Source organism: Xenopus laevis, chromosome 2S, assembly GCF_017654675.1.
Source record: "Xenopus laevis strain J_2021 chromosome 2S, Xenopus_laevis_v10.1, whole genome shotgun sequence".
NCBI lineage: Eukaryota > Metazoa > Chordata > Amphibia > Anura > Pipidae > Xenopus > Xenopus laevis.
In genome coordinates, this window is record NC_054374.1 from 92475155 (window position 1) to 92496403 (window position 21249).

General features: G+C 37.5%; 1 protein-coding gene across 2 annotated transcripts in view; it reads right to left on the reverse strand.

Moving 5' to 3' along the window:
- The window catches only part of spns2.S (spinster homolog 2 S homeolog), an 81497-nt gene that overhangs the window by 27616 nt on the left and 32632 nt on the right, over positions 1 to 21249 (reverse strand). For both annotated transcript variants that reach the window (XR_001934671.2, XM_018249693.2), the window contains exons 2-3: positions 12822 to 12887; positions 1571 to 1707 (exon numbers count right to left, since the gene is read on the reverse strand). Coding sequence is in view for 1 of the 2 variants with exons in the window: in XM_018249693.2 (XP_018105182.1) it covers positions 1571 to 1707; positions 12822 to 12887 (203 nt within the window). In the remaining variant the exon portion in view is untranslated. The remainder of the gene's footprint in view (positions 1 to 1570; positions 1708 to 12821; positions 12888 to 21249) is intronic.

The following is a 21249-nucleotide window of genomic DNA, read 5'->3' on the forward strand; positions in this document are numbered from 1 at the left end:
TTTTTAAGGGAACATTTTTAACATTTATCTTGTTCTTAGGTAAACTGTGGTCACAAAGTAATTTACTAATCCAATTCAAAGAGCGATCTATAGGCTCATTATTGCCAGAATTCCAGTCTAATTGCACCATCCAAAGTTAGGTGTAAAATGTTGCTCTGGATACCAGCGATACAAAGATTCATGTCTTTGGTAAACTGTAAGTTGGCACAACTTGCACCTGCAAATGAAGAGGAGCCATGTGGGTGAGCCATTGGTGAACACTGACACCAATATTCATGTGATTCATAACATACATAGCAAGTCCTGTACTGACAGCCAGGCCAAGGCAGTGTTAGATACATAGCTCCCTCCCATAGCTGCATAGTGTGCTCACCAGCAAATTAAGACAGATATGTAATATGGATGAGATCAAATAGCTGCAAATGCACCTACCGTGTAAGGCATTTAATGAACACAATCTTGAGGCCATTTTGGTACTTTGGGTGCATCTAGCTTTTGTAAATTAAGTCTATACAGTGTAATAAAACATACTGGGAGTGACAAGATCAGGCAGGCACTTAATATATTATAATGTATATGCAGCATAACAAGTTTCCTTTAAGACTAGGGCACATGGCACAGTTCTGGGTATTTTTTTTGTTGGGGGCATGTGACAAAACAATTAGAATGGTAGTGGATGATTTTAGTTGCAATGCCCTTAACCTGTGGGTGAAATGATGGGTCAATTGTTTTCAAGTGACAACAGACTGAGCCACAGGTGGATAAGTGGGTCCAGATGATTGCCACTGAATTGGGGAGAGATTCTGATCATTTGTGTCACCTGCACACAGAGCTATTTATGGCATCGACAACAAACCAGACAGAATCATGCCATGTTCTATAAATATAAGAATAAAGACATCTCCAAGCAGTAGTTGAACTGCAACACCTTTTAGGGTGGTAGTAATCATAGCCCTTAAGAACAACCCAAGTTATTTTTCGCATGAAAACAAATAACTAAGAAACAAGTGGAGGGGTGTTCCCCTGGAATGCAGAGCTTCCCTTTTATAACAAAGCTGTTCGTGATAATGAATGCTTAATCTCAACAGAAATGTGACACCTCTTACAATGGAGCATAGCATCATTTTAATTCTAGTGCTCCTATGTTATAACTGTTTAGCAGTGAGTGACAGGCTGATACTAAGGGAAGAATACATCAGGAAATATAATGCATACCAATCAACAAAGGAAGGTGGTGCAAAACAGAGTTTCCATTATATACATTATGAATCCTTTTTAAAGTTGGCTTTTTGATGAAACAAACTGTAATACTTTTATTGGCTTTTAAAGAATGTGGCCAAGCCAGATGTCTCCATTCTTTAAATGAACCTTCACTATTCATCCATCATTTGTTTGTTTCCTTGTATGGGTTGGGCACACCTTCTGTGTTATCTAAGGTAAGAGATGCTACTACTGGCTGAACATATATAGACCAGAAATGTTTAAAATATCATGCACACATCAGCATTTGGAGACAGAATCATGCATACAATAATTGCATTCAATTGTTCTTTGACAAGTCCCGCCTTACCTTTTTTGGAATGAAGGAACTTGAGAAGGTGATGGCTGACCAGAAAAATATTCCACTACTGAGTATAACTTTCCTGTTGAAACGATCTCCTAAATACCCAAAAATTGGCGCTGCCACCATGAAGCTACAGATGAAAACTGGAAAAAGGAAAAAAAAAGTGTCACTGATGGACTTATTAACTGCCCTCTCACCCTCTTAAAGGAACAGTTCAGTGTATAAATAAAAACTGGGTAAATAGATAGGCTGTTCAAAATAAAAATGTTTCTAAATAATTAGTAAGCCAAAAATGCAATGTATAAAGGCTGGAGTGACTGGATGTCTAACATAACAGAACCCAACTTCCTGCCTTTCAGATCTCTAACTCTGAGTTAGTCAGCGACTTTAAGGGGGCCACATGGGATTTAACGGTTCAGTGAGTTTTCAATTGATCCTTCGCATTCAGCTCAGATCACTGATTGGTTACTACTTGGTAAACCAATCAATGGAAAGCAAGAGAGCTGCAAAGCAGGAAGTAGTGTTCTGGCTATTATGTTACACATCCAGCCACTCCAGGCTTTATACATTACATTTTTGCCTAACTAACTTTATTAGAAACATTTTTTACTTTGCACAGCCTATCTATTAACCCACTTGTTATTTTTATACTGTACAATTCTTTTAAGATTCAATTGAGAAATTATGTTTTTCTCTTCCTCCACTGACAACTTCTTCCAAAAATATTCTCTTAGCTCTGAAAACAAGTATTTGCTTGCATCTCTACTGGTCCCTCCAAATTCTGGATACTAAGCAGGATCCATCTTCCAGGCCTTCATTCATTTTTTTTTCTCAATATACACCGTTCAAAGTCAATTAAAGTGTTAGAAAAAAACATGCTGTCCTAGATTTATGGAAACCTGCTAAAGTGTAACAGCCTTTACCTACCACATGTGAGAAGGAAGGAGGATTAATTTAGAACACTTGCTGAATTAAAAATCAGTGTGATGCATAGGGAATTTCAGTCATGTGCTAAAGGTTGGCGAACAGTTCATGGAGGCTGACACTATGTTGGAGATTTTGTCACTCACTGTCCAAAATGATTAGTTTCAAAACAATTAGTATGGCTTAAATTAAATGCTTAATAGCAGGAAATAACTAGAGGCCGTGTAGAGTGGTATGTTGGATGCTAATTTAAGCTCCGACTATGCAGACTGTTCTTTTATTCTTTTATTCTGACCTTTCTAGAATAATTTTTTCTTTATGGAAAAATATACTGGCTTCTGAAAAATATCACTGCTTTTCAAGATAGTTTCCTAATTTGTAAACTATACGAATAGTGCATCAATCACTATAATTTAATGCAATGTCTCTCCTTAGAATCAAGTTATACATAATAATAATAATAAATCTAAATGGCTATGGATTCTTGGGATAATCTTTCTCCTCTAGTCAAAATCTCTTACTTAGCTGCACTTAATTTATTTCCCTTTACAAAGTGATCTTCAGCCATGTATACACCCAGCTGGTTGTGATCTTCACCACTGGGCTTTCCCATAACGACAAAATTAGTCTGTGCCATACACCACACAAGTCAGTGATATCTCCTCGTTACTCTTATATGAACAGCATGTAATGCTAATTATTTAGAGCCAAAAATTGGGCTATATGAAGATAATGTCTAAAGAAATACAATTTTATTTTTACTCTTTAAAAAACAGCCGTTAGCTATTTTGAACACTGTTAATGCATCAGAGGTAGTATTATGTTGTGTGCACAATTTAACTAACAATGAAGACAGCTGACATGGTAAGATCTCTAACAATATTCTGTAAATATACCTATGAATTTGCATTTGCTTTTAAGCTACTGTAAAAAGTAAAAATAAAAAGAGCAAAATGAGAGCACCTGGGTGCAGGCTCTCCTACAAAACACCCCATTTATCTTTCCTATGACACACCTGGTGCTGGTACGGGTTTCCCTTGCCCCTATGCTAATTATCAGACCATCTCCTCGTTGCTACAGAAGTCCGAGACAATCACTGTGTATATATCTAAAGAACAATGCAAACTGGTAGAACTGCCCTAACAGTTACTCACTCAAGTGTTTACAATGTATTAGCTGATCATAAAGCCCTGGGAACAATTGTACTGCTTAAGAAACATTGAATAGTAGATAGAATGCAGTCAAATAGGATACAGAATAAGGCTTTAGTACACATTGCATTTTCTCCACCAGGTTTAAACAACAATGCGGCCTTTCTGCAGTGCGAAGATGGTTTATAGGAAACATTACATGTCATTTATCAGAGAATACATCTGTGTCAGTTTTTTAAAATTTAAAAAACTGCTTAGAGCAGTCTAAAGAGGTATAATACAAATACAAAAAAACGCAAATACCTTAGTATGCTGCAATAGGGGTGATCCCAATTTATTCCATGGTGCTACCAGACACTGCAGTTACAAATGATCACTGAGGAACGGACAGGTGTTCCCGAAACGTTTGATTGTAACTGCAGTGTCTGGTAGCACCATGGAATAAATTGGGATTCTTCAATTCCAAGGGCAAAGGACCTAGCCAGTCCTACTTTATTTACATCTATGCAACTCAAAAATGTAGTTAATAAAAGTACCACATGTATTTCTGTACACAATACTCGTAAGGTACACACTGGTATATTTCTTCTGTTGCACTCAGCACCTACTTCACTCAGCAAATGATTGCAAAATGAATGTTCTTATTACAGTTTAGTCTCCTAACCAGACACTTGGTCCAATATGCACTTTCAATCATATCAAGACATTATAAGCTTTGAATAAATCTATATTCTGTCACATTCAAGTGACCTGTATTTTATCTGGCGGTATTTTCTTAAATCATTTTAGACACTGGCCCAGAGGGGTTTGGTTTCAGTACCAGAGCACTACATAACATTGAGCAGTCTCAGCACCTAAACATTAATCTTTGCCATTATGCTAAACAAAAAAGAATATATTTTGGGTTGAACTATTTAAACCTAAATAACATCTGCTGGATTGAAGCCTAGAGTGTATCATGGTGAGAACACATAAAGAACTGTAAAAAGAATCCTCTGTGTAGTTCAGTTCCCTCAGTTCCTACTCCCCTGGTACCCTGACCTGCTGAGGATATCCTGGAAGGATGCTTTGCCCAGCAATGAATTAGCAATGGCTAATGGATTCATTGGGAATTGCTGTGAGCACAGACTTCACTGAGTGCTAATGTGTAAATGAGGGACTAACCCTTAGATGACACTTCTTATATGATTATTTCTGCTGGAAGCATTCATCCTTAAATACTGTCAGTGGCTTAATAGATGTACATTTACTATTTCATTAATTAATACATTTGCACTATAAAGTATGTTTGGGTGGTGCTGAATTGCCCCAAATAGCACAACTGTCATAAATGCCATTAAATGCATCAGGTCTGTGTGCAACTGCATCAAGGAAACTTGCTGGAATCAGCAGAAATCTGTGGCTGAAAGTCTCCATACAAGTGACCACACCCAAGCATTCAGATGTACCTTTATAGGAATCTCAGCTGTTTGCACAGTGCATTAGTCTTAAACATTTGCAAACCATTTTTATTTCCACAGGAAATAGCATGGATTCACATGCAATAACATTTCTAAACCTATCACAGAATATATATTAAGCAATGCTTCATCATCAAATACTACCTTGCATTGTCTGCCTCCAGTTCTCTTTTGTGGCTCCTGCTCCATCCTAATACTAAAGTCCCGCCATCCTTAAACCCAGCGAGTCCCAGGGCCACTGAATTGTAAATACACTCTATCAGAGATTTGACACAATAGACACAACACTGAAAAGTATTCATATTCTGTATGGGCCAGTTTGTCCTAAAAGACAGTACAGGTTAGCTACATTATTTAATATAAGCAGAATATGTGCAGACTATGGGGGGAAAGTTTCCAAGGGACTGCTCCAAGTTGCACATCCTCCATGTTTAGCCCAGTTCTTCTTCTAACATCTGCAACTTCCTGAACAGTGCTCTGAAAAGAGATCACTCCAAACAGGAGTCCTCCCTTTAAAGTGGACCTGTCACCCAGACACAAAAATCTGTATAATAAAAGTCCTTTTCAAATTAAACATGAAATACAATTTTTATTTTTTATTAAAGCATTCATAGCTGTTGTAAGCTCATTTAAAAATCTCAGATGTCAATCAAATGTTGTCTGCCCCGCCTCTATGCCATGGGCATAGAGGCGGGGCAGACAATTACTTTCACTTTCCATTCAGCACTTCCTAGATGTCACTGCTCTCCCCACATTCCCCCGTTCTCTTTACCATTTAATTGTGTAACCAGGGCATGGGGATGGACATCGAGTCCCCCATTCTGGTTCACAAACAAGATTCTGAGTTGATGCAAGGATTTCCTTAAAAACAGTGTCCACAAAATGGCTGCTGCCTGCTTGCTATAATTATGAATTCCCAGACTGAAGGAAACAAGATTCAAATAATTTATACAGTGTAATTAAAGTTCATTTTGCTTGACTAATGTGATAAAATAGGATTTTGAAAAAAAATTTTGGGTGACGGGTCCCCTTTAAGCAAATAAAAAAATAATTCACTTGAATGCTTGGGTTCGCCTAACTATATTTACAATAAAGGGCCTACAAGTGAATAATATCAATTATTTAATGACAGGTCATAATTAGGGATGCACCGAATCCAGGATTCGGATTGGGATTCGGCCTTTTTCAGCAGGATTCGGATTTGGCCAAATCCTTCTGCCCAGTCAAACCAAATCCGAATCCTAATTTGCATATGCAAATTAGGGGCAGGGAGGGAAAACGTGTGACTTTTTGTCACAAAATAAGGAAGTAAAAAATATTTTCCCCTTCCCACCCTAATTCAGATTCGGCTCGGTATTCGGCGGAATCTTTCGAGAAGGATTCGTGGGTTCGGCCGAATCCAAAATAGTGGATTCGGTGCATCCCTAGTCATAATGGATCACTGTATGAAACTTCATTTCAAACTGAGAAAACTTTTAAGTTTGTCTGGTAGCAAACCAGGCTAACCTAAATACTTGTTCACAAAGGTCAATACTGCCTACAACCCCTTGTATTATCTAGTAAAACATTCAGCTAAAGCACAAGTAATGTGTATTTGCACATGGATCACAATCAAAGGAATTCCTTACTGGCTAGTATTTTTCAAAAAAGAACACTATATATATATTTGATTTTAGTGGTTATATTGATTGATAAAATTATTGACATTGTTACAACGTCTATGTTGACTGAAATGTCAATCAAAAGAGTCATAGTTTTATGTATTTATGTATTTTATGTTTTATGTATTTATCCTTGCAATGCAAATTACCAATAGACCAATAATCTTAGTCATTGTAAAAAACATAGCTTTGATTGGACAGGAGCTGGGGGAAGGGGCATACCAGGAAATAATCCTCTAGTACTTCACTTCTGATATCTCAGTAGATGTATTAGCATCTTTGAAAAGAAAAAAGCAGTTCATTGCAATATGGGACACTGTGCTATTTTACCTTACATACTGGGGCTACACTGGGCTCAATGGATCTTGCTAGCTACATGTAATTTTGCCCAAGAAGATCAGTTAGGCTTGCAATTGGGTGTACCAGTAAATAGTCACTTGTTTAACAGTAGTTTACCACACTTTCATTGGTGTTTAATTGCTGTGGGAAAATTGGCCTGTGTAATGGAAGCCTTGTTCCCATGTTGAATATATTAACATTGAACTATATAATTAAAACACATAGGCAAGGAACACATTAATACATTTTCTGTTTTTAGATACAGAATGATGGCTTTCCTTCAGTCATTTAAAATATTGTTTTGTATCTGATACTTATACAGGTATGGAACCTGTTATCCAGAATGCTTGGGACCTGGGGTTTTCCGGATAACGGATCTTTCTGTAATTTGGGTCTTCATGCCTTAAGTCTACTAGAAATTCATTTAAACTGGTTTTGCTTCCAATAAGGATTAATTATATCTTAGTTGGGATCAAAAAATTTGGATTATTTTGATAAAATGGAGTCTATGGGAGTCTATGAGAGCCATTCTGTAATTCGGAGCTTTCTGGATATCATGTTTCCGGATAAGGGATCCTATACCTGTATTTCATGTTATGAGTTCAGCATTCAGCCTGGAAAACCTGGATCCATGTATCTACAACTAAGACATTATGCCCAACAAACAAATATATAACAATAATCAGCCCCTAGGACAGCATCCAATGTTTCAATAAAACCAAAATGCCTAATGCATATATAGGGGAGTTATTTATAGAGTATGGGTATGTTTATGGTATATTTAAGAATTATGGTTTATGCAGAACTTTCAATAATCCATTATATTGTAACACAAACCGCCTATGAAAACATATACTGAACTATGACGTCTGAGTCAATATTATACTAGCCAGGAATAGTGTATAAGAGCTCTTTATAGCTGCTTAACCATATCTGCAGCATATGTCCTAAGTATTCTAAATTATGTATTTAAAAACATAGATGTTTTTTTCTTGGCACAAAATGAAGCTGAATAAATCAAGGAATGAACGCAGGAACTCCCAGGAACTTTCCAAAAATCTAATTACAACATGACTATTACCACATCTACTTGGGTGTTATTATATTAAGAGATAGACTGTCTATATGACACATCCCTGCTATGCAGATTGCACTTGTTCTTATAAAATTGGTATGTTATTGAGCACATACTCACCACTTAACTAATTCAAGAGCAAGCTATATTTAGATATTATCTTCTGATTCATAAAAACAACCGATGAGAATTTAATCACAATATAATTTATAGCAAAAAATCCTGCTGCCACATTTCATTAGCAGAAAATATTGTCAAATTGCATACTATTTGTAGCATGATATTCACATGGAACTCTATATTAATAAATTAAAATGCAATTTAATTTGTAAGTGAATGAACTGGACAAAAGTTACAGTTTGCTTGTGTGGTCATACAATGGCACATTTAAGCAGCTGATCTAGATCCTTCAGACCTAGTAGGCAGTTTATCTCACTGTGTATGGGCCCTCCTCCCTGACAGATATCTGTCATACATGTTTAAAACTCCTTTTGGGGCAAAGACCTCATCAGCTCTTCAATGCAGTCCTCTCCCAATGGTCTACATTGGGCCCAACACATAGGTGGCCATATTGGGCTAAACTACACCAAACAATTTGATTTTCAGGTATTTGGCCATCTTCAGTTCACATGATGCAAAAAAACATAATGCAAATTCTTTTGGAATATATGGAAGGCAGTTGACTGCAGCCTGAAAGGACCAACCATAAATAATTGACATTTGTACTCACCAATTAACATGGGAAACATATTATAATAAATGATATCATACAAATAAGTCAGTGGGTCATGTAGACAGGCTGAGGGCCGTAAAAGTGTTTGAGAAGGCAGATTATCAGTTCTGGTTTACATCAAGCTTAAAATTAATAATAAGGCAAATTTAAATGGCAAATACGGCTGTACAATGTGAATTGCACGTTGTTGTTTTTTTTTTATATGTGGCAGCTGTTCTTTTTACTACATTTTGAAACACTTATTTAAATACATCAGTGTATGCTTTAAGGTATCCATAAAATAAAGATAAGGTATATGATATAATATCATCATTTCTGTTTATTTAGTTAAAGGTCTGTAGGGTAAGTGGAGCAGGAAGAATCCCATAATGGGAAATACAGTGGGTAAGCAAGCCATTTACAAGGCAATAAAAAGTTCTTCCTTTTTTCTCTGATCTCCTGCTTCGACAGTGTTAGTGGTGTAATCTGGACTCCTGATGTAGTGTTGGATCTCTCGTGCCCTAGTGCAGCATAACTGCAATGCAGTCAAATTATTTTTCTGATTAGCTTATGTACATATCAGTGGGGGTTTCATTTCCGAATCATATATCAGTGGGGGTTTCGTTTACAAATCATAGGCCAGAAGTATTTTAAAACATCACCATTGTTTGCCAATGTTGTATTTGTAAAAAGTAATTTACTAGCTACAGGGACACTCAACTGTTGTCATATTTTAACTCCCAGCATGCTTAGAAAGCCAGTATCTGAGGGCTGTAGTTGTGAGACAGCATTGGTTTGTTTATACGCAGCTTAATACATAGGGGCAGATTTATCAAGGGTCGAATTTTGAATTTGAAAAAACTTTGAAATTCGAATTCAAAAAGACCAACCGAAAATTTAAGGTTTTTTTTGCCCGAATAGGTCTGTTTTCGATCGAATTTGAATCATATGAATCGAAGTAGCATGCGATCCAATTTGATTCGACGTTTTTCCAAGTTTTTTTCCATTTTTCAAAGTCCACCAATTGACTCCAAATAGGTTCTAGGAGGTCCCCCATGGGCAGGTTTTAGATGGCTAATAGTCGAAGTCTAAGAGAGAGTACATGATAAATCTTAAAATTCGAATTTTCGAATTTTTTTTCAAATTCGAATCGAATTTAGACTATTCCCAAGTCAAAGTACACAAAAATTAGTTCGAAAATTCAATTTTTTTTTTCTCCCCCATACTGTTAGAGGCACAAGTAATAAAGTATCTGCCAATTCCGCTGAGCTACAAATGAGATGGAAAAGGCACCAATTGGTATTGTAAAACAATTAGGTAGTTTCAGTGTATGGCCAACCTGCAGTCCTCCAGCTGTATGGCAACTCTGAAGACGTATTATTGTATTGGGGTGGCAGCCTTTGCGGTTTAACAAGGGACACCTACTCTCTAACCCAGGCTTTATGGAAATGCAGTATATTTCTTTGCATAACTTCTGTACAGATCACTCGGCAGGTGTTTGTGCATAGAATGGAATGTAAATGCTGATAGTGTGGGGTTGTTTGGTCTATGGGGGCCTAAATCATCTGCCTCCTCTTCAATATGCTGGGAAACATGTCCTGTTAGTCTACCTCCCTGTGCAGTTACAGACCAGTGAGCTCTGCACTAATATTATGGAAAGGGCAAGGTAGGTCTGTCAGGATCATGGTGAACCCTGAGAAAAAACTCCTACCTTTATTCTCATAGCACCACATGGCACTCTGCAGAAGAAAACTTCCTCAGCTGCATATTATTGGTTGTTTCTAGCAAAACAAAAGTATAATCCACATAGGCTTCTCTGCAACGCCTACTGGGAATTTAAAGGAAGGCATGGAATATTGCAACTAACAATCCAGCCACAACCTCCGCTGTGACGGCACTACTCTGAACTTGCATGCTGCAGAAAAATGATTGTTTTATGATGGAGATAAGAAATCATCTGTGACATTAATGAAAAAAAATCTCACCTCCACTCCTGTTTACATGATTGATGGTTATGTTTGGTCATGTAATCACAGAGATGGGAGTGTTGTTTAACCACCTTGTGAAAAGCTTACTGCTTTAATGCTTCTAACAATGCTTGTAACACGGAACTTGGAAACCGCAGCTCATACAATGACCAGTAACACCACTAAGGAAACATATACAGTGTATGTTCAGAATGTACATAGACATTTTCATACAATAGCTGCTTCAATGACTTGAATGACTTTTAAAACTGTGGTTTATCTCCCTGGTTAAGTTATAAAGCCATTATATTGTATGGAGCTTATCTGTTATCTGCTGTGTAAATGTGAGCCCTATTAAACGTGAATGGCTGCCCCCATCGCTAAGTGGTAGCTTATTTAGCCTCTGAGGCAAACACACAGTTTGTACCAGTGAAGTGTAACAGTATAACACATTACGATTAATAGAAACCAAGCTGTTTTTTAAAAGAATGCTTTTTTTAAAAAAATGTTTCCACTACTAAAACACTCACTTTACTTCAAGATGTGAAACTGCAGCAGCATAGTCAGGTGCTGAGTGTCTAAACCCTGTTTAGTCTTTTGTTTTCCCTTTCTGAATTCCAAAAATAAGCAGCAGTCTTTTAGTTTTTAAATGATCTGCAGAAAGCAGATGCCCCTTTTGTATTGCAGGGCTTTTCTGCAGTTGCAGTTAGGGAGAATTGTGTCACAATAAAATAAAATCAACCTTATCAAGAGTAAGACCAGTGTACAGGAGTACTGTATACCATTCTGTTTCAGCATTTCTGAACTAAAAAATCGTCTTCCAGGAATTTAAGGTTGTTTGAGCAAAAGGTTAGTAATGTCTTTAGCTATCCAGTGCAAGGGTTTCATTTTAGATGAAATTCTTAGTATTCGAAATTTGGATAAGGCTCAAACCAAATCCTGCATCCCTAATCTATACATATTGGGGTTAGGTAATAAATAGGTAATAAATAATGCCACAGGTCTAGTCACCTACAGCAACCAATAAGAAGTAGCATTTACTGGTCAGCTGTAGAGGTCATTTACAGAGAGCCTGAACACAAGCACAAGGGCACTAAAAGAATGTTGGTGATCAGGGGCACCACACACTACTTTGTGTCCTGCTTTGATTCAGCCTCACCCACACATACATATTTGCCTCAGACAGGGTTAAAGTCTACAGCTCACCAGCTGTTCTTGAACTTCATCTCCCAGTCATGTAAGTCAGACAAAGCTGGAAAAGACCTAATGGCTTCATGCATATTAACCCAGACAGTCTCTGCAACCTATATATTAGTATTTGCCTTGCTTTTATCCCTTAAATGCAAACATATTAAAAGCTTCCTCCAGAGGATGTAGTAAGCGTGTGTGGATCATATATCTGAATGGATCCAGACGTGGATATGCCTAATTATTACTCTTTTGTTTTGGTTACAGTGTTCCCTGTAAGTTGCCAAAACTCATTATTGCCACAATAAGGTATAAATGTTTTAGAGTGTACATAACAACATCCCAATGTTTTCTAAGATTCTGTGCAATAAATTGAACCTATCTATCTCTATAATTAACCACATTACATATAACATAACAGCAACTAACACTCTTTTACGAGGAAGCTAATATATTATTTAGTTATATTACTCTCCCACCACTTGCATTTGTGTGGGAATAGCGCAGCCTCTGACAGCATTAAGGGCCCCTGCACAAGTACATTTGTAGCACACATGGGCTCTGTGGTATGTTGCTAGCTTCCAGATGCTTTTAGGCACATAGCAAAGAGAACAGAAAATTATTTCCCAATAGGACATCTATCCCCAGATGCTGCTTTTTAAGTGCAGGTAAATTTTCATTCTTTTTGCACTCACCCATAAATGCAACCCTGCAGAATGCAAGATGAAGATATAATATCCAGCATATTCCCTAAAAAGCCCTAAATTGCAGATCTCTTACCAGTCTGTAGAAGTCCAGCTCCACTATCCTTGACTCCAAAGTGCTGCTGTATGTCCAGCAAAACTCCTGTAGATAAAGGGGAGGCAAAGGTTACTGCTGAGACCTTAAAAAAGGGTCATGTATAAAGCAACATTTGTTTCATATCCAAGCCTTTGTTATAATTTAACCACTCAACTTATTTAACCCTACACTTTTTATATTTGATGTTAATGCACAATTTACAATCTATAATTTTTTTAGAAATTTCTATTCATGACCTAATATGTGCCAAGTTATCAGATTAAATGTGTAAATTCTTCTAAAATATGAGCATGCTCAAGGAGTCTGCACTAAACATTTCATTAACATGAGAACACAGGGATGATTATACGCACACTCTCAGATAAGTATTGGGGAGCAGAAAAAGGTACATGATTTGCCTGTCCTCCCTGACTCCCTGATCTGTATATATGTCCCCATAGCAAATAATTAGCTGAATGGCAAAATGCCCTTTAAGATTAGTCTGTTTTTTCTGATTTACATAAAGAGAGAGTGGACTGAGTTGTCCAACTTCTTCAGTATGAAATATAAATGCTTTCACAATACTCAAGCCTTTTCATACATTTCTGAATAATTATCCAAACTGATCTGTCATATGGACATAACATGTTCGATTCTTTTAAATTGCTGTGCCATTTATGCACCTGCACTTTTGTATATAACTTGAGTGCTGCTTGTGACAGTATATAGCCTATGTTTTGGAATCCAGAACTAAATAACCACAGCCTTAAACATATGTTTTCCCTTCAACATTTTATACATTCGTAAAAGTAGGGGGAATGGATTGCATACCATTACCAAGCAGCCATGCGTAATATAAAACTTCAAAGCAATAGGGTGCCTGCTAGCTGTATTTTGTGGGAATAGCACAATATATTGACAGCTACATCAATCCAGGAGCTAGAAAACTGTAATATTCAGTTATGAACGTGATACCAAATATAAAACAATAAAAGCATATATAGGGGTATATTTATCAAAGAGTGAAGTTAATAGTTAAGTTCTGCCACTAGAGTGAAAGTCCGCCACTCTCCATTAATTTCTATGGGATTTTTATAGGCATATTTATCAAAGGGTGAACTTTCACTTTCACCCATTGATAAATACGCCTTTCAAAATCCCATAGAAATGAATTGAGAGCTGCAGAATTTCAGTCTAGTGGCGGAACTTCACTCTTTGATAAATTTACCCCATAGCCTCTTATCTTAAGTGCTTATGTACTTAATTAAAGCCTATAAACAAAATATATGTTTATTTCAAGTATTACAATCTTAAGTGTAAAGAACAGGCACAAGTACAATTTCACATGTGCATAATAGTGAGATATAGTAAGTACAACTAAACTGTGTCTGGGAACATGCTTTACCTTAAATTACATGTGTGCAAGCTCACATGTAATTTTAGCTTCACACAGAAAGATTTACTATAAAATAAACGAGAACAGACATAATTAATGGGGGGGGGGTCATATCTCATTGCTTCATTTCTGCAGAACAGAATGGATTCACATTATGGTCATCTGATCCTTAGCATTAGCATTTGTCATTGATCCATCTATGTTTTGTCAAGTGAGTTTTGTGCATATAGTGAGAGTACTTAGAGGCATCCTGCTATTCTTACCAACAATAGATGAGAGGTTCCTTTGGGAATTTGATCTTCCCATAGTCATTGGGATTTCTATGCTTGTGATACTGCAAAAGTTACATAATCATCAAGAATTTTCAAAAGGATGGCTTAGCCAAAGGCACAGTCTAATCTAAAGTAATTTTCCCACAAAAATTCATAATACATATGCAGCTCTAGTCTCTCTCCTGCCTCAGGGTTCTAACCTTTAAGGCAGGGATGGTCACAGTAATGTGTAAATTGATGTAAAAAATAAAAATTCCCAACATTCGCACAAAGGTTGCTCTTAAGGGTCAGTTTCTGTAAAGTAATCCAACACCCCCTTCCCAAATTCTTGGTGTAGTTATGATTTTAAAAGGAAACATACTCCTGCAAACAATTATATAGAGGTTCATTCTCCCACTGGGTCACACTATACTCAGGTCTTCACTTCTACAGCCTTGGGAGACACAACACTTGTTTCCTCTAAACTATTCAGAGAAACCTGAGCCGTAACGAAGTGCAGAACATCTTCCTCAGATAACTAGAGGGCCAGCTGTGAATACTGGGCAAGGATGAGGTGGTCGTCAACATCCATCTTCTGCCCCAGGCTTCAAAGTCATATGAAACTAATAAAGTTCAGAGTGAGCCTTTCAGAATAGGGCTGAGGATAAGGTGAAGGGAGGGGATGATTAATGTTCTTGATGATAGGATATGAACAGGACATTTGATGCTTTTCCTTCTGAAAGAATGCAGTGTTTTCCTGTTATTGTCTGCTAGTTGTTTTGCCACCTTCTCTAGGGGAAAATGCTGTCCTTCATACATCTCTTATCTTTTAGCCCCTGTTAATAACATTGGCATCAAGTACATATTTACATTTGTTAAAATACATTTGGTACCTAAGGGTCGGGGCACACGGGCAGATTCGGGGAGATTAGTCCCCCGTAATTGCCTCACGAGGAAACTTAGGGCAACTTCAGAAAAGAAAGCACTCAGAGTGCCTGCCCCCATGCGATTTTAATTTTAGCCGGCAGAAGGCAGGGAAAGACAGATCGGGGAGATTAGTCGCCCCGAAGAAGAGGAGATTTGTCACCTGGCGACTAATCTCCCCGAATCTGCCCATGTGCCCCGACACTTAAGTTGGCCATACACCTAAAGATGCACTTCTGGCCAAATTGGACTGACTTTAAATGTGAAGGGGTGCCATATTGCAAAGTGGCCTTAGGCAGCACAAGCTATAAATAAATCTATATATATATATATATTTTTCTGTAAGTGGTCATTGAGAAAAACTTGACCATAATAATGGGGCACTCCCTTTACTGCCTCTGCACAATGCTCAGGTGCTGATGTTTTAACTGGAATGTGACTCAATGAATCAAAATACAACTGGACAGTAGCCGCTGTTAGATAATAATACAGGTGCATGTTGCTTCTATTTGCAGACATTTCTACAAAAAAGAAAATTTTTGTAACCACAGACTAAAGTGTTACAATTCTATCAACTTCCTGTTGTGTTGAGTGATAATACCCAGGGTGTAACTGCTGGCCTTTTCAGCAAAATTCCTTCTCCCCGCAAACCTTTTTAAAGATGACCTGCCTCACCAGCAGTCACTGATTACTACACCTCTGGGCTCCAGGTGCAGTTGGAATCCCCTAACACTATGCAGTTTGGGCCACAAATATTACATTATCAGGTAACTACTACTCCACACTCATATTGTACTGTCTGCATAATACTACAAACTTTTATGAGCCTTGTGCTTTACAAAGTCTGTTAGCCCCGGTGCATAACTGGTATACAATTATGGCTACAGTTATATAAGGTAAAGAGACTGGCCCCATAAATGAAGCGCTTAAATTAGAGCGTAACAAATTAATCTACTTTATTACAAGGGCCTGACTATTACATAAAACCAGACACAAACTAAAAATATGGATTGGACAACAAAAATATTTGGTATTCATATTTTAGGGGACTTTGTGTTATTATCTATAGCAATATTAGTTTAATATGAGCATCCTTTACACCTGGCCAGTAACCCAGACCAACAATTCATCAGTTCACTTTTACTGGCCCAGTTATATTAGTAAAATGAAAGCAAACATATCCATGGCTCACTAGACATTTTCAATGTGAACTGCAAACACACATTTGAATGTTTTTGGGGCAAAATCTCCCTGTGACTGCTGGTGATAGGCAGTTGCTATATAGGTCTATGGCAAGCAGTGACAGCTGTTTATTTAGCTGGTAAAGCATTTGTCCCGTATGTCATGGAACTGATTCTCTATGGCTTAATACAAAACTCTGTCCATTGTTTCCCTTACACTAGTGGACTAGTGGTGTTATGTAGAAACTGGGGTAAAGCATGGCCTTTGGTAACTGAAATTAACCAATACTTCCTTATAAGGATGACATACATAAATCCTTATGCTTGGTAAGATCACAATTAGTGCTTAGTGATGTCATTTATATTACATGACTCACTGAAAACTGCAAATTGTATAAAATAATGTGCCTTGTGCTGTGAAATATGAGCATATTAGATGTGACCTCAAAGTTCCATGACCTGAATAAAACAACTTGTGCCTTTAATGGGTATGTCCAACGTTTCGGTCCCATACAGGGACCTTTTTCAAGGCTTGAAAAAGGTCCCTTTGTGGGACTGAAACGTTGGATTAGTAAACCTATATATGAATATATAAATATATAAATCTAAATATAATAAAAATATATAAATCTATATATATATGACTATAGTTATATAAAAAGTGGACATTCCGGAGTAAGAATAGACTCAGGAAGGATTCAAAGCCTAATTTATTTTTTTTAAAAACAATTCATTAAACCAAGAATGGAAGTGTATTAACAATTCCTGAAAATTCAATGTCTATAAAATTGATTCTGACTTTTCTATATAAATATTGGCCAAGATCTTTTTAACTGCTTGTGAGGAGCACAATACAGTAGTTTACCCAGTAGTCTTCCACCAGCACGCATGCACTCCTCTACTCTAGCCCACTGATTTAACATGAAACCATGGCACACTGCCTTAATGAATTATTCAAGCTTTGAATAAATCAGGGGATGCCACTTAAGGAGAGTTCCTTTTCATTCGGTACACTGTCTCAAGAGAGATAAGCACTGCAGCTGAGACAGTGGAATGGAAGCATAATATGTAGAGCAAAGAACAAGCAGTCCTGGTGCAGAAATATAGTCATTTCACTGGGGCATATGCACACTGTCTGCATTATTCAGCATACTGCCACTAACAGGAGCCAGGCCATCACATCTAATAAAGCCATATACCAATCTTAACTCAACCTCAGCGGTTTTATTTTACACCACCCTACTAGATATGTTATTTCATGTCATGCTAAGGACAGTACCTGAATAATCTCCTACTGATTAGCGCGACATTGTACAAACTGTATCTTTTCAGAAAACATTATAATTCATCATCATTAAGAGTTATTTGTATAACTCCCTCTACACACCATACATTAAAAGCTGATAAAAACGGTTAGTGCTAGCTACGAAGGAATCATAATCAAAAACTACGTTTAAATAAATAGTTTTCTTCTTATTACCATGAAGGATTATATTTAAGGAGAACATTAGCTTTTAATGCATATCAAAATTCCCTCAGAGATGACATAAACTCTGTAATGGGCCACTTTTGTGACCAGACCCACAGTATTTGGATCTACTACAGAATTTCTGAACTTTACAAAAACAAAATGGAACATGCTCAACAGAAGCTCTAAATTTACAGCTTTTACAGTTTTCAAAATCACTCATTTTATCTGTTTCGCATCGTATTTGCTCATGATAGATAAATTTGTCCTGTGTTGCCAATAAAAATATGATTTAATGATTAAATCTAAACTGAATGTCAGTTTTGTATTGGGCAGTGCCAAAGTGTGCTTATCTTGTTTCCACTAGAATACAAAGTCTTACCAAAATGCCCTATCTTTATACACAGGATTCCATATTTGGCATTTACATAGTTACATAGTTACATAGTTAAATTGGGTTGAAAAAAGACAAAGTCCATCAAGTTCAACCCCTCCAAATGAAAACCCAGCATCCATACACACACCCCTCCCTACTTTTAATTAAAATTCTATATACCCATACCTATATTAACTATAGAGTTTAGTATCACAATAGCCTTTAATATTATGTCTGTCCAAAAAATCATCCAAGCCATTCTTAAAGGCATTAACTGAATCAGCCATCACAACATCACCCGGCAGTGCATTCCACAACCTCACTGTCCTGACTGTGAAGAACCCTCTACGTTGCTTCAAATGAAAGTTCTTTTCTTCTAGTCTAAAGGGGTGGCCTCTGGTACGGTGATCCACTTTATGGGTAAAAAGGTCCCCTGCCATTTGTCTATAATGTCCTCTAATGTACTTGTAAAGTGTAATCATGTCCCCTCGCAAGCGCCTTTTTTCCAGAGAAAACAACCCCAACCTTGACAGTCTACCCTCATAATTTAAGTCTTCCGTCCCTCTAACCAATTTAGTTGCACGTCTCTGCACTCTCTCCAGCTCATTTATATCCCTCTTAAGGACTGGAGTCCAAAACTGAACTGCATACTCCAGATGAGGCCTTACCAGGGACCTATAAAGAGGCATAATTATGTTTTCATCCCTTGAGTTAATGCCCTTTTTTATGCAAGACAGAACTTTATTTGCTTTAGTAGCCACAGAATGACACTGCCCAGAATTAGACAACGTGTTATCTACAAAGACCCCTAGATCCTTTTCATTTAAGGAAACTCCCAACACATTGCCATTTAGTGTATAACTTGCATTTATATTATTTTTGCCAAAGTGCATAACCTTGCATTTATCAACATTGAACCTCATTTTCCAGTTTGCTGCCCAGTTTTCCAGTTTAGACAGATCACTTTGCAAAGTGGCAGCATCCTGCATGGAACCTATAGTTCTGCACAATTTAGTATCATCTGCAAAAATAGAAACAGTACTTTCAATGCCCACCTCCAGGTCATTAATAAACAAGTTGAAAAGCAAGGGACCTAGTACAGAGCCCTGCGGTACTCCACTAACAACACTGGTCCAATTAGAAAATGTTCCATTTACCACCACTCTTTGTAGTCTATCTTTTAGCCAGTTCTCTATCCAGGTACAAATACTATGTTCCAGGCCAACTTTCCTTAATTTAACCAGTAACCTTTTGTGTGGCACTGTATCAAATGCTTTAGCAAAGTCTAAGTAAATCACATCCACTGCCATCCCAGAATCGAGGTCTCTACTTACATTCTCGTAAAAAGAAATTAAGTTAGTCTGGCAAGATCTATTACGCATAAAACCATGCTGGCACAAACTCATAGTATTATGATTTGCTATGAAGTCCAGTATCTTATCCTTTATTAACCCTTCGAAAAGCTTTCCTAATACTGACGTCAGACTAGTACAGGCTAAATTCCCAAGTAATTGTACAGAAAGCTTCAGAGCTTAAAGGGGTTGTTCACCTTCAAACACTTTTTTTCTGTGACTTTTAGATCACATCATATTTGTAACAATACCATAATGTTATATAACTGATAGGTGAATTATTTCATGGATGGCACTTAATTGATATTCTTAGAATATTGTGGGCTCACCCATTTTCATAAGGACAATCATAGCAAGCTTAGTTCCAAAATTTACCCGAAAGCTTACTACTCCTCCGGTCCCTATAAAAGGGCAGGGGTTGCCATACTTATTCATAAGGATTGTCCCTTTCGAGTAGACCAGACTCTCGCAGACCCCAATGGCCATTTTTTGATGCTCAAAGGAATGTATGCTAATGTGCAGCTATTGTTGGTCAATGTATACTCACCTAACAAACGGCAGATCAGCTTTCTGCGAAAACTCATCACCAAGTCCCAACAATTACACTCTTCATATGTGATAGTGGGGGGTGATTTTAACCTGACATATTCTCAGGGGGCTGATAGATCGGAACCCTCACCAAACCAGATGGCCCATACCCTCTCTACATCTTTTAGGCAGATTATGCGCCAATCTCAGCTATTTGATGCTTGGCGAACTAAACACCCTCGTGATAGGCAGTTTACATTCTATTCTCCCACTCATAAAACACATTCGCGCATTGACTATTTTTTTATATCTTACCCTTGCCTACACTTACCTTATGATTCGGACATTATGCCAATCACTTGGTCAGATCATGCTCCGATCACACTGACTATAGAATTGTTTAAATCCCCTCCCCGAGAACCGCATTGGCGCCTCAATGAATCACTTTTACATGACAAAGACATATTTGCTAAGATTGAGGAAAACCTGAAAGAATATTTTGCTATAAATGAGGGCTCAGTTGCCTCTTTAACCACACTATGGGAAGCCCATAAAGCCACATTGAGGGGCCAACTGATAGCACTGACAGCCCACAAAAAAAGAACAGCTAATGTTACCTATCTTACACTCCATAGACAGCTTAGGGACTTTGAATCACAATACAACCTGAGTCATAGTGACTCTCTACTGACCCGAATTAGACACGTACGTACAGAGCTGGCCGCCATACGGCAACAGCAGGCTGAGAAGGCCATACTTTGGACACGACAGCGATTCTATGAAAAGGCTGATAGACAACATACTTTACTTGCCAAAAAGTTAAAAGACCAACAAGCCCAATCTCGAATAACCTCTCTGATGGCACCTACTGGCCATTTAACCTATGACCCCAATCAAATCGGTTCTCTGTTCTACGATTACTATCACACACTTTACAATTTGTCCCCGCCCT